This window comes from Podarcis erhardii, assembly GCF_964252035.2.
Source record: "Podarcis erhardii genome assembly, chromosome: 10".
NCBI classification, from domain to species: domain Eukaryota; kingdom Metazoa; phylum Chordata; class Lepidosauria; order Squamata; family Lacertidae; genus Podarcis; species Podarcis erhardii.
This window is the reverse complement of record NC_138500.1, coordinates 74,650,606-74,668,206: the sequence shown is the minus strand read 5'-3', so window position 1 is coordinate 74,668,206 and position 17,601 is coordinate 74,650,606. Positions and strand designations below refer to the sequence as shown.

General features: G+C 45.4%; 1 protein-coding gene across 2 annotated transcripts in view; it reads right to left on the bottom strand.

Moving 5' to 3' along the window:
• The window catches only part of FRMD4A (FERM domain containing 4A), a 434,031-nt gene extending 420,387 nt beyond the window's left edge, over window positions 1-13,644 (bottom strand). Inside the window, exons 1-2 of one of the 2 annotated variants that reach the window (XM_081879084.1) lie at window positions 13,368-13,644; window positions 12,746-12,883 (exon numbers count right to left, since the gene is read on the bottom strand). In XM_081879084.1, the coding sequence (XP_081735210.1) occupies window positions 12,746-12,808 (63 nt within the window). In that variant the 5' untranslated portion in view covers window positions 12,809-12,883; window positions 13,368-13,644. Of the gene's footprint in view, window positions 1-12,745; window positions 12,999-13,367 lie in introns of those variants that run through there. The other variant, XM_081879085.1, reaches the window with a different exon arrangement.
• Window positions 13,645-17,601: the final 3,957 nt, after the last annotated feature.

The following is a 17,601-nucleotide window of genomic DNA, read 5'->3' as shown; positions in this document are numbered from 1 at the left end:
AGGAAACAGGCCGTCTCAAGGAATAGTTTGATTAAAAACAATCAATAATATTCAAAAGGGTCCAAGCAGGCAGGCAGGGGGCACTGGCAATCTGGGGCTATATAAATGGGAAAGGCTGAGCTGCCAAAAGGCACAACAGGCCTCTCTCACGTGTTATGCAGCTGGGAGACAGATTGAATTATCAGGACATCCTTGGGCTTTCAAAGCAAATGCAATAACACTGCCAAGCATTGCAATCCACAGCTCACTGACCCCTGACTAGAGAGAGGTTTGCATGATCCCTTCAAGCGTATAGTAATCATCTGCCCCTGATTCTGTGGGATGGGCAAGTCACCAAAGGCTGCCTAGAAAAAGGAATAGCGTGACGACTCTGGGCATGTACGTGCAGTTTTTGTTTCTAAACACAGGCCACCCTCTCGTAACCTGTGGACACTGCGTTGTTGGCTAACAGGGAAGGAGGCTTCAGGCTCCCCATCCCATGATAAAGGCGTGATGCACAAACCTTCGCTCTAAGGCCTCTCCACCTTCTTTAATGCATGCAGTTCAGTCTGGTTTTCCCAACACCTCAGATATCTGAGCTCTGCCTTTAGAAGTGAAGAATCAAAAGTCCTGATTTGGAAATCTGTGGTCTGGGCAGCTGCTGTACAAACAATGGCTAGTCTACTTAGCTAGTTGCCCCACACAGGAGGTGGGTGGCACTGTGATCTAAACCACAGAGCCTAGGGCTTGCCAATCAGAAGGTTGGCGGTTCGAATCCCCACGACGGGGTGAGCTCCCATTGCTCGGTCCCTGCTCCTGCCAACCTAGCAGTTCGAAAGCACGTCAAAAGTGCAAGTAGATATATAGGTACCGCTCTGGCGGGAAGGTAAACAGCGTTTCCGTGCGCTGCTCTGGTTTGCCAGAAGTGGCTTAGTCATGCAGGCCACATGACCCGGAAGCTGTACGCCGGCTCCCTTGGCCAGTAAAGTGAGATCAGCGCTGAAACCCCAGAGTCGTTCGCGACTGGACTTAACTGCCAGGGGTCCTTTACCTTTTTTTACAGTAACACACCAGAACCAAAATAGCTTTAGAAAACAAACCAATTCCTATCTCACAAGTAACAGGTGTGAGAGAGCAGAGGGAGGGAACTTTCACTGGTTGGTGATGAAGTATTAGTAGAGTTTAAAAACAATTAATTGTACCTAAATGCTGTTTTTATCACTGCAGCCAAGTGACCGCCAAAGCCGCCCTCACCTGCCATGTTCCATAATGCTGGGAAAGGTAGCGATTCTGCGTACAAAGACTATGCAAAGCGATGACTCAGATGCACACTGAGACTTACGATGTATACATAAAATTCAGCCTTCCCTTTTTGCATAAAAGCAAGTGTGGCTCTGCAATGACTATCAATTGTGCATCTGCTGCATCGCTGAGGCAGATGGCGCATGGATGGCGCTCCCTTCCTAAGGGTTACAATTGACACCAGCCATTGAAATGGGAACTGTGTCACCTAAAAATATCAGCTGAGGGGGAGGAATCAGCTGTCCTATCATCTTCCTCTTTTTTGAAAGGCATACGCCATGGCCTTGCCAATAATGATCTCACTATTTCACATCCCATCTGAACCCCAACCTGCTGTCATAAACTGCAGGAGAAATGCTAATTGACTGAAAGAAGGAAGGACTCAAGGGCTGGGCTTTGTCATATTATTTCCAAAGATGATGTAATGTTGCATTAATAGGATAATAATAATCACTAGGATTATTAATCAATAGGATAAGAATAATCACTGCCACCAATCCTCAAATAAAGCTAACTCTTCATTAATAAACACACACTGCCTGTAGTCCTGCACATTAAAACAGAGAGGATGGTGAATAGCTGCCCTGGGTGCCCATGGCAACATATTCCATATAGGAGCCACTAAGATGTCCTTGATGAGTCCCTTCCTTTAGAGCTAATGGTACAAAGGTAATGGTCCAAAGCATTGTTTTTAGTCAGCCTGTGATTAATTAGAAAATGCATTGGGCTTTGACCATTAAGGCTTCATTTGTTCATGTTAATCAAAATCAGGGAAGGAGATTCAGGCTCAATTATTCCAAGGCTGTGTCCTTGTTCCTGCTTTCATATATTAGCTACAACACACATTTCAAACAGGTACTAGTCCAAACATATGTTCTACAACAGTTTCTCATTATCTTTTCACAAATTATGAGGAGCAAAATCCAAGGAGCTGCAGGAATAATACAGCTTGGTGGCTTAAAAAAAGAGTTTATATCATTTTTTAAAGAAATATCTCTGGGTAGGCAATTTGTAGTAATAATTTCCCCCAGGTGGGGCTTTCTAGTGTGAAATGTTATAGACAGTAAAAGGTAGCGAATCCATTATAAAAGGAAAATATGGAAAAACACCCAATGCTTTTCTTTTTATTGAACAATTCAATATACTTCATAGGAACACAGAAAGCTGCCTGGTACCAAGTCTGTCTAGTAGTTCATTTAGCTAGACTAGAAATGGGTCTGGGGTCCTAGGAAGAGGTTTTTCTCACCATCTTCTACTTGACTATGCCAGAGATTGAACCTGGGACCTTCTGCATGAAAAACATCTGCTCTGCCATTGAACTTCCATCCCACCTACAAAGGTGTGCCCCTCTTTTCCCTACTGCAGGAGTTGGTCTAAGTCAAAGATGGGGAATTTGTAGCCTTCCAGGTGCCACGGAACTCCATCTCCCATCAGCCCCCACCAGCATAGCCAATGTCAAGGTGATGATGGGAGTTGTAGTCCCACAGCACTGGACTGTGGGACTACAGATTAGAGCAGTGTTTATAATATAATAATAATAATAATAATAATAATAATAATAATAATAATAATAATTTATTATTTATACCCCGCCCATCTGGCTGAGTTTCCCCAGCCACTCTGGGCGGCTCCCAATCAGTATTAAAAACAATACAGCATTACATATTAAAAACATCCCTGAACAGGGCTGCCTTAAGATGTCTTCTGAACGTCAGGTAATTCTTTATCTCTTTGACATCTGATGGGAGGGCGTTCCACAGGGCGGGCGCCACTACCGAGAAGGCCCTCTGTCTGGTTCCCTGTAGCCTCACTTCTCGCAATGAGGGAACCGCCAGAAGGCCCTCGGCGCTGGATCTCAGTGTCCGGGCTGAACGATGGGGGTGGAGACGCTCCTTCAGGTATACAGGACCGAGGCCGTTTTGCCACTGGTCTTGCTAGTCAGGGATGATGGGAGTTGTAGTTCAAAAACAGCTGGAGGCACAAGGTTGGGAAACACTGGATTAGAGGGTGTGCAGCCATGGGGCGCTGCCTCACAGAGAGCATGACACCTCTGGATCAGCCTGGCCTACCTGCTGTGAGGCCAGGCAAAAACAAAAAGGCCGCAGAGCAGGACCTTTTCCTTCCCCAGCATTCACAGATGTAGCTCCTATCCTCAGGGACTCTGGGACAGAGAATACCCTCTCCCAGACCAGATTTGGATATAGCTCTCCGCCTCAGTACTGTTGGCACTTTTAGGTAGGAGCCATCTCCAGCCACCCCCAGAGACATCAAGGCTTGAACTATTCAAAGCTGGGACCTGTTGGTGTGAAGCATGTGCTCCAACACTGAGCCCCTCCCCAGATAGCAGCATGAAAATCCGTCCAAAGACTTGGGATCATGAGAATTGAATTTAAAAAAGAGGCCCCAGAATCAGAAGATGGGGATCTATTACTCATATACAAAGCCAAGGGCAACTGTTGAAGACGTGAGCAGATCACCCCAAACAGCAGGATTTTAACTCACTGGGCCATCAGTGAACACCTTTATACTCTGAACAACTTTCATCCAATAAATACCAATTAAAAGGCACGTTAACCTCTGGCAGTCTAGAGGTCAGGCCTCTCGGATCTCATTCTGCCAGAATGCTGCAATGCTGTCGCAACCAAGCCCAACTGACCTAACTTACAGTGCCATTCAATACCCTTTGATCAATACACGCTTTTTTATTTGAAAAGCCTTCAAAAGGGCTTTATGTGGGCAGATAAAATGAAGCTAAGGAACCAGGCTTCCAATTGCGAGCCATTCCCATCAGCGTTTTGTATTCTAACCACATGAGAAATTCAATAGCCCCTCTGCAATGAAGCCGCAAATACAAGAGCAGCCTCAACACACCATTCAGGTGTCAACCAGCTGATGATATAAGAGAGTAGCTTGTGTTATTGTAGCTGGGCTGATTTCCCATCGCCAAGACTGAAGCGATGCTGCTTATCTCCTGTAATCTGAGCAATATATTACGGCTCTCAAGTGGGGCGCCAATGCTGGCCTGCGCATGCTTTCGGCTATGAAGTCTGCATAACTAGAGTAAACTACTGGACTATGAAATGTGCCCATCCTATTTGTCTGACATTTCCAGGATTCAGAACATGACAGCATGTTGTCTCCTTTTCAGTTCCATGCCATCTATATTGCGGCAGCAAGAGAAAGAAAAACCTTTACGCATCTGTCTGGCCACCCACAGTATACATCTAAAACACTATTATGACACTTGGACAGTCGCAGCTTCCCTCAGAGTGTCCCGGGCACTAAAGTTTGTTTAAGTGTGCTGAGAGTTGTTAAGAGACACCTGCTCCCCTCACACTTGTGGGTGCAAATGAGCTCTTAGTGTACATATACATGGACTTCCTTTCTGCCATGTGGTTTGTTTGAGTATTTCTTAACTTCCATGTCCCAAAAAATTATGATGACGGTGTCCAGTAAAACTACCATGCATAGTAGTGTCACCAGTGGCAGAGGAAGGGGGGTGCGGGCCACCCCCGGGTGTCATCACTGAGGGGGGTGACAAAATGACAAAAATATGAGTGTGGGGTTTTTTTTAAAAAAATGGGCTCACAAAACCTTTTAGTTCAGTCAACAATGTAACGAAACGTGGCTGGCACTGGGCACTTACTGTGGGGCCTGCAGCGTGCCCAAGCCATGAGTCTCTCCTGGGAGTGACGTGGTGGCTTGAAAACCTGCAGGCTCTGCGCTGCCTAAAACAGCAGCATGGGACGTGTGTCTACCCTCCGTCTCTCCCTCAGCCACCCTACAGCTGAGGGGGAGGCGGCAGAGAGGCTCCAAGGAGCGCACCCAACCCCCATGGGTGGCTCGCCTGCCCCCAGCTGCAGGACGCACTTGCTGCACCCGGCATCCGCTGAGTGTCACTTGCCTGAAGTCACATGGGGAGAAAGACAAAAGGGGTCATTTGGGGGCTTCAGCAAAGTACTATATTTCAGCCCCATAAGCATATTACCTTCAGCAAGTCAAATAATGCACTTTCATTTTCTACAAAATGGCACACACTCACAGGAGGTGTTCACCTAGGATACAATCTCAGCCCACTAGCTTGTATCTGATGTGCAAAGTGGCAAGCCATGCTTTCCTCTACCTTCCCTCCATGCTTCAAGGCAAACAATCAAGAACTTCCAGAGGTGGACCAGTGTGAAACAGTAACTGAGCATGTTGGGTTTAATTATGGCAGACCAGATTCAAATCCCTGCTGAGGGTCTTTAGGTGGCCTTGGGCAAGTTGCCCTTTCTGGGATTGTTACAGATAGGTAGCCGTGTTGGTCTGCCATAGTCAAAACAAAACAAATTCCTTCCAGTAGCACCTTAAAGACCAACTAAGTCAGTTCTTGGTATGAGCTTTCGTGTGCATGCACACTTCTTCAGATATATGTCGTGTGATTCACAAGACAGAGAAACCAGTAGGAGAACACTTCAATCTCCCAGGACATTCTATACAAGATCTCAAAGTAGCTGTTTTACTACAAAGGAATTTCAGAAATAGACTGGAAAGAGAAGCTGCTGAATTACAACTTATCACCAAACTTAAAACCATGGAGAAACCTGGTCTGAACAAAGACCTTGGATTCTTATCTCATTATACATGACAAAGCCATTTTTCACCTTTTCACCCCTTGCTTTTTCCTGTAAGACCTATTGCAGTCGTTAAGAGTCGTCAACAGGCTCATCACAGCTATCTGCCAATCACCGATTCCCACCACCCTTCTGAGTAATACCCCTCCCCACCTTCTCACTATATAGAAGGGTCTGGAAACTTCTGTTTCAGTGTATCTGAAGAAGTGTGCATGCACACGAAAGCTCATACCAAGAACTGACTTAGTTGGTCTTTAAGGTGCTACTGGAAGGAATTTGTTTTGTTTTTTCTGGGATTGATTCGTTTTAAAGGAGGGGTGTTGTGAGGTTAATGCATGACTGAATGTGTGTGTCGCAGAGTTCTCAGTGGCAATAGGCTCCCAAAACAGTAGGGCAGATAAAGCAGGGAAGATGCTCTACCATGCTGTGGCAGTGCCATCCCAGCCGCAGGTATAAACTAGGGCAGATCTTCTAGATCAATGGGTGGCCAATAAGGTGCCCTCCATATGTTGTGGGCTATAACCCCCATCCCTGCCTAGGGCTGATGGACACTGTCGCCCATAACATCTGGAAGGCACCACATGAGCTACATCGACTCTGGACACGGAGTAGCCATTGTTCTAAGCAGCTTGTGTGCACGCCAAAGCCATTTTGCTTCAAAAAGGGGAAATGCTGTTGTGTGTCAACTGATATGTGTTGTTGTTGCAATAAATATAGCAATGCTAAAGTATAAAAATATAGCTGCAGCAGATGCTCTTCTTCAGATGCAGAGCCCTTGTGCCATTTAGTATGGGAATAGATTCAGGAGCCCAGTGGAATCAGGCCAAAGAGCCACCCAGACAAGCATCTGGTCCTCATGGGGCAAAGCAGACGCCTCTCAAGCAGGATCCGCAAACAGGACAGCAGCCACAGCCGCACTCTTCCCACTTGCCCTTCCCAGCAAGTGAGAAGTACCACTCTTCCCACTTGCCCTCTCCAGCAAGTGAGAAGTACCACTCTTCCCACTTGCCCTCTCCAGCAAGTGAGAAGTACCCGGCCCCTGACAGGGGAGGGAGAAGATAAACAGATCCTCCGTGAATTGGTCTACATCCTCTGTGAAAGCCATCCAAGTTGGTAGCAATCCCTACATTGAGGGGAATCTGAATCTTACTGAGAATCTTAGCACACCAGCAACAAGCTAACAAACCTCTCAGACTGCAATCAGAAAGAGAAGCCAAAGGGAGCCCCAAACCGACTAAGGAAGGGTGGGTGGAAAAGGACCCCTTCCAGCCTCCCTGGAGCATGCAAGCGCCACCCATGGGAGAAAGGGCCTTTCTCTTGCTCAGCTCTTCCTTATCCATATTCCCAGCATTCCTTCCCTTTAGCCAAGAAAAACAGCCTGGGGCAGGGCTATGGAGATAAGGGGGAGGGGAAGTCCCAAAGGGAGCTGGATTAGCACTCATTTAAATGTGCATCTCTACTTTCTCCCATATAAGTGAATGGTTGCTGTTTGTTCCTGTGGAGGAAAGAGAGGGGCACTCACCCAGACCCTGGGGGATGCCACTCTCACTGGCAAGAATTTACCCAGCAAGGGATGATGGCAGTGGTCCTTGCAATATTAGGGCAAAATGGATTTTTCAGCTTTCCAATTCCCAGAATGAGGGGTGCTAAAAAGTTGTAACATGACTTGGGAATTCAAAATATATTTGGGTTAAATCAATATAATTTAGTTTGGCTTGGTAAGTAAAATGTGTGTAAAATTGCATAGAAATCATTACAAATGATTGCCAAGTGTTTCCAGTTGTTTGTTTGTATTACACTGGCGGAGGAAGGGGGTGTGTGGTAGGTGTGGTCACCCCGGGTGTCATCCCTGAGGGAGGGTTACATCACTGCACCGCCCCCCTGGGATGCTCACCCCGCCCAGCAGGCGGCTCACCCCGCCCCCAGGGGTACAGCATGTGTGCCGCACTGGGTGCCGGAGCAGCTATCTCCACCTCTGTTGTATTATGTGACATTTTCAGAAAGTAAAATTACAATTTTGGGGTTTTCCAAAGGCAGTTTATATGCTTCTTCATCAAACGTAGACTTACCAAACTAAATGATGCCAGTCACAAAAATAATAGCAGACAGGAATTCCTCACACCCAAAAACAAAATTTTTAAGATCCCCTCACTGTAGAAATTTGCAAAAATTAAGTTTCATTCCCTAAAATGACACACCCTGTTACAATATGCAAGGCGACTGTAGGTTGTCTATGTGTTGGCTTGCCTTTGAAAAGGGTCTAGAAGCAACCTGGTCAAGACTGGCCACCACACTCTGCCTTGTCAGCTGCACCATCTTCCAGTCTATTTCTGGGCTGGTTTTAACCTTTGAAACCCCAGACACCTTGGAGACTGCTTATCTGAAGGATCACTCCCTTCCGCCTGTGCTGGTTCTGGACGCAAAGGTCACTGTCCAAGGTGCTTCTCCCAGTGCCACCCCCAAGTGAGACTTCATGGGCAGCTACTAGAGAAGACTGACTAGCACCTAGGCTGTGTTCCCCCTAAGTCCAGCAAAACTTTTAGTTTATTCACCCTGGCTTTTTATGGGACCTTTCAAGGACTTAAAAAGATTTGAAGCTCTGCTTGGTTTTATTTTGAAATGTTAAGACGTGAGTCTGATGTTACTGATCTTTCCTTGCTGCAATATGTTCCATTGCAATTGCATTTTTAATTGCTCATATTGCATTTCAATCATTTCTCTGTATGCCACCCAGAAAATGCTAGCTATGCGGTGGTACAGAAACACAGTTCATAAAATGAATACCGCCTTCCCTTCACAAGAGCACCACAATGGTGAGCATTTTGCTAGTTGCTAAGTAATGTCTCCCATGACATGAATTGCCCATTTTGTTATTAAAAGCCATCTTCCTAGACCTTTCCCTTGGGCCAGGAATATAATGTCCGTATTGCAGGAGTCTGGAAGTATAAAGAGATTCTATTAGTGAATCTCACTGCTAAATGAATTATGGAAACATTGTAAAGAGAAAACTATTTAGAGAAGTGTTGGAATGAGATGGGAACTAGGAAGATAAATAGACAATTTTGCTCAGTTTTTACAGCACATTGGAAAGGAGTCAGGAGCAAAAGGAAAAGAGTTAGGCAGGATTTTCTCTTCGCTGAAATGTGCATGCCTTTCATAATGCTCATGTAATTATCAGTAGTAAGTGCTCATCCCAGCTAAACACGTTTCCAAAGAAGAAAGTCATACTGAGTTCAATGGGACTTGCTTCCTAGTAAATATAATTTGTATTGGAGGCCTTAGGGTTGGTCCACAAATGCATATTCATCACTTGGTGACTACCTAAGCTACCAAGGGTCAAATGCCACTTTCACAATATAGTCACATTGGGTACAAAAGGCAACAATTCCAAATATAGTGGTACCTCAGGTTACAGACGCTTCAGGTTACAGACGCATCAAGTTACAGACTCCACTAACCCAGAAATAGTACCTCGGGTTAAGAACTTTGCTTCAGGATGAGAACAGAAATCGTGCTCCGGTGGCGCGGTGGCAGTTGGAGGCCCCATTATCTAAAGTGGTACCTCAGGTTAAGAACAGTTTCAGGTTAAGAACAGACCTCCGGAACGAATTAAGTAAGTAACCAGAGGTACCACTGTATGTGTTAATTAACTGACCAACTGCTTAGAGGTTTCGTTATCATCCAGTGGTATACAAATTTTGTATGTATGTATGTGGAAGGAAGGGACGCGGGTGGCACTGTGGGTTAAACCACAGAGCCTAGGACTTGCTGATCAGAAGGTCGGCGCTTCGAATCCCCGCGATGGGGTGAGCTCCCGTTGCTCGGTCCCTGCTCCTGCCAACCTAGCAGTTTGAAAGCACGTCAAAGTGCAAGTAGATAAAGAGGTACCGCTCCAGCAGGAAGGTAAACAGCGTTTCCGTGCGCTGCTCTGGTTCGCCAGAAGCAGCTTAGTCATGCTGGCCACATGACCCAGAAGCTGTACGCCACCTGCCTCGGCCAATAAAGCGAGATGAGCGCTGCAACCCCAGAGTCAGTCACGACTGGACCCAATGGTCAGGGAGGGAGGGAGGGAGGAATCAGGCTAGAGGACCCATCCAGTCCAGCATCCTGTTCTCTCAGGGGCCAACCAGATGCTTGTGGAAATCCAGGGAGCAGGAAAACACCAGAATCTCTGTTCTACCTTTGACTGTTTCTTGGAAATGGCTCCCTTCCTCACTAGAGGAGTTAATGCAATAATCTCAAGCCATTATCACCAATCTGCTACTGTAGATTGTATGGTATGGCTACTTATTTTATTTTGTAAAATGTATATACCTGTAAAAAAAACCACACACCCTCAAACCAGTTTACAAAGAGATAAAATAATTAATAGAGAAAAATTCACAACCATACTTTAAAACCTACAAAAATTAAAATACTAAGACTTCAGCTTTCTAAGCATTTGGGCAGACTTGTCTATTAAGAATGTTTTCAGCAGGGGCCAAAAAAAGTCCAGTCAAGGTGCTTGTTGAAGCTCTAATGGTCACTGACTGTGTCTTTGCTTCTCTTTGCCACTTAGCTTCCACCTCCATAGCTTTCTCACATATGCCTGCCAGATAAGATTTCCCTTCATGCATGGGACAAAGTGGGCTTGAGTCTAGGAAAGCCTCTACCATACTAGATGTGTTGGTGTTTAAGGTGCCACCATACCCTCCTCTTGGGTTGTGCTTTTCTATGGAGTCACTGGAGTCCAGTGAGCTTAAAATAGCTTGAATGCTGGTTCTGCAGTGGAGCTTGGCTGTGGATCAGGCAGCTCAAGAAGAGAAGGAACTGAGAATGACTTAACACTTCTACACTCCTTTCAATTCATATTCCTTGAAGGACAGGCTCACGTCAACAGCACGATCTCTACTACTGCTACTCCTAGAGGTGCAACCAGTAAAACTATGCTATACTACACCAACCACTGAAGACGAAAGCGGTGGGTCAGTAAACTGCACACTCATTTGCCTAAGCTATGCACAAAGGCATCCCACATTGTCTGGGTAGTCTTTCAGGGGCACAACTTAGCTATCCAATTAGTTGAACATATACAATAATTGGGGAAGTGACTGTGGCAGACGGGCAAAAGACAGACCAGCCCCTCCAGGCGGGGGTTTTATGGCAGGTGTATTTATTGGCATTAAGGGTGTCTATACCATCCTGCTTTAGTGTGGTTAGTTAGTTTGCTTCTACAGCATTACTGTTCGGAGGGGCTAAAGTGCAATAAAATGGGACAGAAATAAACCAGAACACTTGTGGTATAATAAGTTATGGGGGGTTCAGCAGAAAGTTAGGGATCCTCATTGACTGAAAAGGAAGCAGTGTGACCGTCCCCAAACCTTCGCAGGCACAAGCAGTGATGAAAGTCAGGTGACCTGTGATTGCCCCCAAAGCATCATGAATACCAATCACCTTGAACGTGCAACAGGAAGGCCATTTGGAGAGGCCCACAGATGTCTTACTTGTACAGCAATAGCATCCATCCCAGCTCCCTTGTCCCCCCATCACTGAGACTGAGGCCCAAGCACCTGCTCCTCCAAGCATCATCTGCAGTGCATTGCAAACCATTCTTGCCATTACTGGGTTTTGCACTGGCAGAGAGGGCTCCTTCTGCAGATTTAAACAGGCCAAGCCCAGAAGGCAACCATTTAAAGAACCATAGAAAACACTGAGAAAGCAACACACTGCTGGCTGCTTGTTATGACAGCCGCTGATAAATATAAAGACAAACCATCAGTAAATTTAATAGAGTATTTAGTAATGGACATAAAAGTTGTTCTTCTCCACTTGACCTTTGCTAACCACTCAAAGTGCCAGGAGGCCATTAGTCTACGGCTGCAAATGCCAAGTTCCAGGAGACCATTTCTAGCACCATCAGAAAGCAGAGATCAATATGTATATACTGCCCTGCCATTTGCAACCCTCTCCATCCCCTGCAAAGGGAGGGGTGGGAAGGAGGATTAATTCAACGCTTGGAAAAGCTCAGGACTGAAATGATTCCAGATGGCAAAAAAAGAGTGAAAGATGCAAAAGAAATGTATAATCTGGGGAATTCAAGCCCACCAGCTTTGTTTTAATAAAAGCAAATGAACAGAAAGTCACACCCTTCCAGGATTCAGCCTCCTTGGCAGAACTTTGAAGAGTGGGTCAGTAGGTCCACGTGTTGTGGGCAGTGCCTGAAACCCACCCCCTACCCATCCCCCCCCCCCGAGATGGGCAGGTCTTGCATGATCATTAGGTGCTCCATGCAGCCCCCGAGATGGCATCCTCTGGTTGCTAACACCATCATCTGCGAAAGGCACTCTGAATTGTCATTGGGGACACAGATGGAGGCAGGCAAGGGCAGAGGTCCAGGGGTTCACTTCCTGAATGATGCAGAGATTCAGGAGCTGTTCTAAGAAACACAAACAACTGCATGCTAACTTGTTGTGACAGGCAGGCTATTATCATGATCATTACAGTTTATCTACATTTGATGGCAGTCCCCCCCCCCGCCCCCCACTCCAACCTGCCAAGAGCACCTTAACCAGAAGACAACAGGAGACAAATAGGTTTTTTTAAAAAAAAATAACAACAGGGCCACAAAAAGATGACATCTGTAAATTTGAAGTTTTCTCTAAATTGTGATCATTAGCGTTGAGTGGGGTGGCCATAGAAAAAAAGAAAAAACACCTTCCTTGTCCATTTTGTTAAAAAAGCACAACAGCCAGCCCTCCCCACCCCTACCAGCAGCAGCACAATACCAATATAATCCATCAGTTCCTTGACATGATCTTCACCCTCAATCCACCCTGGCCACCTCAAGCTCAACATCCCCTTAAACCACTCACCATCAACAAGCTGAGAGCAGATTCCGGAGCTCGCTGCGTAGCCATCGCCTTGTCGTCTTGCATATAAATCCTCCCCTGGATTCGGTTGGCTCTTGGCCCTCTGTCAAGGGCAAAGCATCCACTGGCCCCTCCTGCAGCCTGGAAACATCCAAAATCAAGCTCAGGGAGAAAATGCTCTGAGTTCTTTTACCCAAAAAACAAAATCTGCAGGGTTGAAACAAGCTTCAGCTAGGCCAAACTTTACACTCAAGAGAGAGAGGGGGGGAGGGAGGGAGGGAGAGAGAGAGGGGGGGGGGAGATGCAGTAAGGAATCTGGCTAGAAAGACGAAAGATCAGATTTGAATCTGCAGGATGGTTAAAAAGGAGGTGCAAACGGCAACAGCAACATGACATTCATCCTAACACAAACCTTACGACAACAAGTTAAAAATACAGGAATGCTGCAAAGGCCCCCCCCCCCACCTCTGCATGAGGAATAATATCAATTGCTTTTAACTGTCAAGAGAATAATCTGCACTGTGGTTCAAGCTTCTACAGCCCTGATTTTGTATTATTCTAGTCTTCCACACACCCCCTCACAATACTGCAGAAACAATGCAAAAAGATAATAATCACAACATACCGCTTGCAAAACAAATGGTCTTCTCTCTTCCTCAAAGCAGTGTGCTTCCCTAGTTAGAAAGCAGCCGTCTGCATAATCCAGACATGAGGAATGACTGAGCAAAAGCCAGGCGAGCCACCACTCTAGAGCAACAATTACCTTTATTATATTTGAATGGCAACTAGGATATGCGATGACCCTTTTCACCTTACTGAAAGGGGGGGGGCTATTTCTCCTTGTCTCCAAATGGACTCAGCTCCCCATGGAGCTAACACACTTACAAGAAACATGTAATTACACAGCCTGCCCTGTTAGCGTTCTGATCACGCCGGCTTCCCTGCATGCCTGCTGCAGACAGGCTTCCTGTTCTCCTCTGACTCCTCTGCTTCCACAAAGAGAGGTGAGGGGTCTGGTCCCCTGCGATGCTCAGGTGGTCGTCAAAAGGCTAGTGATTCTGGGGGCAGGAGACCATTAAGGGACAACGATTAATTAGCCCAGATAATGAGCTCCTTTAAAGAATAGATGTAAAAGGGAGAGTAGCACGGGAATCTAAATAAAGCTCCTTGCTTTCGAAAGCCACTCCACTGGTTTTCGTTTCAATTATTTATCTAAAGATCCCTCGGGCCAAGTGAATTATCTCAGGGAAATTCTCGTGAGAGGCATCTGCTTGTACATGACTGTGGCAAAACCCACACATCCTCATTAGCTTCTCTACATGTAGAAAGCATCAGGTGAGCATCAGCTTTATGCTGTCAGATCATTGGTCCATCTCGCCTGCCACCATCTCCTGCTAGGAACTTCTGCACACAAAACAGGTGTCCTGTCACAAAGCTATGACTTTAGTGTGTCCATGAAACGGACTTTTTGGATGGGGCCAAACCGATGGATGGGGTCGAAGCAGACTCAACATTTGGCGAGGGAGAAGCAGGTAAGACTGGTGGGGAGCAGTTGGCCCTGCTTCTTGCCATGTGTTGAATTACACATCTGCAATGTGTGTCCACACAGACGTATGACAGCTGGGCTCCATGCAATTGCCAACTGCTTTTTCAGTCACATGGAGTCCTATCATTGCCACACATGTGCTTCTACATGTAAATCCATGTTGCAGCACAGGTGAAGCATGCATTCATTCTGCACATGGAGTAAAGGTCTGAGAACTGGGGAAAGGACTACAGTATAGTTCCTCCTACATTCAGATGATATGTGGAAGTTGGATCAAGATGTGTGATGCTGTTGCTACTGTCCATGTGTTCCTTCCATATGGAATCATATGAATGGGGCTAGATTTCTCTCTCTCTTCCACACCCACCAGTGCACACAAACCAACACAAGCCACACAGTCACTTCTTCCAGAGGCAGATTTAGGGCAGAGCAACCAGACCTGCCACATTGGATGCGCCATAGGGCGCCACAACTATGACGTAGTGAATTCAGCAGAACAGAAAGCAATATGCAGGGGGTGCCGAATTTTGGCCTTGGATGGGGCAGCACTGAAATTTGAAAGACCAAAGTCTGCCCCTGCTTCCCCTGTAAGAGTAAGCCTACAAACCAATACACCAGTGGTTTTCAACCAGTGTGCTGTGACACCCAGGGGTGCCTTGAATGATGGTCGGGGTGCCGTGGGCAACATTGGCCTCTGTCCCTCTTTCCTCCCCTCCCTCCTCTGATGCCCTCTCGCATATCTGCCCCCCAAAGGCTTGCACAGCTGTTTGTTGCAGCGGCCCTGGCTACAAGTTACCCAGGTGAATTGTGTCTCTGGGGCTGGCCAGGGGGTGCTGGTTGCCAGGAGCTGAAGCGGCCTCAGAGTAGGCAAACAAGTGGGCGAGGGAGCCCAGTCTGCCAGTCCGCCAGTCCTTGCTGTTGGGAATGGACAGACAAGTCCCAGTTCCCTGTGGGGCAGTGTGAGGAGGCACCTATTGGGGGGGCAGCTTAGAGACCAGGGGCAGCAGCAGTGGCTGCCTGGAGGACTCCCAAGGAGAGGGGAGAGAAGAGGAGGCTGAGGGAACATTGCACAAGGGAGGGTGTTCGAAAAAGGGTGAGAGGCTGCCAGCTCTGCAGGCAAGGGGTGACATAACTGGGCTCCTGAGCCCCACAGGGGTGACACAGAAAGAATGTACTTGGTCAGGGGAGACGTGTACTCAAAAAGGTTGAAAACCTCTGCAATACACCCTCATTTAGAATTACAGTTTGGTCAAAGCCCTGGTCAACCTCTGGTCCAGGTGGTTGACATAATAACTCCAATGCATCTTCTCTCTCCTGATGGAGCCATGTCGGTCCCCTTGTGCCCTGGAAATGACCTCTCAGTGGCCTGTTGTGACCAATTTTTCTAAGCGCACATTGTGAATAAATTCACTTGCATTCATCCAGGTTTGTTTGTTTTTTTAATGATATTTTATTAAATTTCCACAATAAAGAAATTATAAAGCAATAAATGGGAAAAACACAAGAAAATACAAAACCACAAAAATACAAAAATACAAACACTTAACATAGAGAAAAAAGAAAAAAGAAAAAAGAGAACACTCTTTTCAAATTCATATCCTTCATAACCTTATTTTATTGACTTCCACCCGCCCTCCTTTCTTGTATTCCTCTTCAAATTTAATTTAGCAAATTCATTTATATTAGTTTTATCCTTTAAAAGTTCCTTCAAATATTATATTATTCAAATTTTCATCCAATATCTATCCCTTCTTTCATATTCTTATTTATCTTATTCACTTGAACCTCTTCGTTTCATTTCAGTGTCCTCAACATTCAAAGATTTTACAATGTTTTTGTAAGTAGTTTTTAAACTTCTTCCAATCTTCTTCCACCTGCTCTTCTCCTTGATCTCGTATTCTGCCAGTCATTTCTGCCATTTCCATGTAGTCCATTACTTGCATCTGCCATTCTTCCAAGGTGGGTAGATCTTGTGTCTTCCAATGCTTTGCAACAAGAATTCTTGCTGCTGCTGTGGCATACAAAAAGAAAGTTCTATCCTTCTTTGGCACCAATTGGCCGACCATGCCCAGGAGAAAGGCCTCTGGTTTCTTCAGGAAAGTATATTTAAATACCTTTTTCATTTCATTATATATCATCTCCCAGAAAGCCTTGATCCTTGGGCATGTCCACCAAAGGTGAAAGAATGTACCTTCAGTTTCTTTACATTTCCAGCATTTGTTATCGGGCAAATGGTAAATTTTTGCAAGCTTGACTGGGGTCATGTACCACCTATACATCATTTTCATAATATTCTCCCTTAAGGCATTACATGCCATAAATTTAATTCCAGTGGTCCATAACTGTTCCCAGTCAGCAAACATAATGTTATGTCCAACATCTTGTGCCCATTTAATCATAGTAGATTTTACTGTCTCATCCACAGTATTCCATTTCAACAGCAGGTTATACATTCTTGATAATATCTTAGCATTTGGTTCTAACAATTCGGTTTCTAATTTTGATTTTTCCACCTGGAAGCCAATCTTTTTATCTAAATTATAGGCCTCTCTTACTTGAAAATAATGTAACCAATCTCACACCTTGTCTTTGAGTTTTTCATAACTGCAATTTCAGTTTATCACCTACCTGCTCCAAAATTTCCCAGTACCTTGGCCAATTGGTCTCCATATTAAGTCTTTTCATGGCCTTTGCCTCCATTGGCGATAACCACCTTGGGGTTTTGTTCTCCAACACATCTTTATATTTAGTCCAGACATTAAATAATGCTTTTCTGACAATATGGTTTTTAAATGCCTTATGTACCTTAACCTTACCATACCACAAATACGCATGCCATCCAAACACATTATCATACCCTTCCAAATCTAAAATGTCCGTGTTTTCAAGAAGTAGCCATTCCTTCAGCCAGCAAAAAGCTGCTGCTTCATAATATAACTTAAGGTCCGGCAGGGCAAATCCCCCTCTATCTTTCACATCCGTAAGTATCTTAAATTTAATTCTGGGCTTTTTGCCCTGCCAGACAAATTTAGAAATGTCCCTTTGCCACTTCTTGAAACAGTCCATCTTGTCTATGATTTGCAATGATTGGAACAAAAACAACATTCTCGGCAATACATTCATCTTGATGACAGCAATTCGTCCAAGTAAGGAAAGCTTTAAATTTGACCAAATTTCAAAATCCTTTTTCACTTCTGACCAACACTTCTCGTAGTTGTCCTTATATAAATTAACATTTTTAGAAGTCATATTCACCCCCAGGTATTTTACTTTCTTTACCAGTAGTAAATCTGTCTCCTTCTGAAACTTTTCT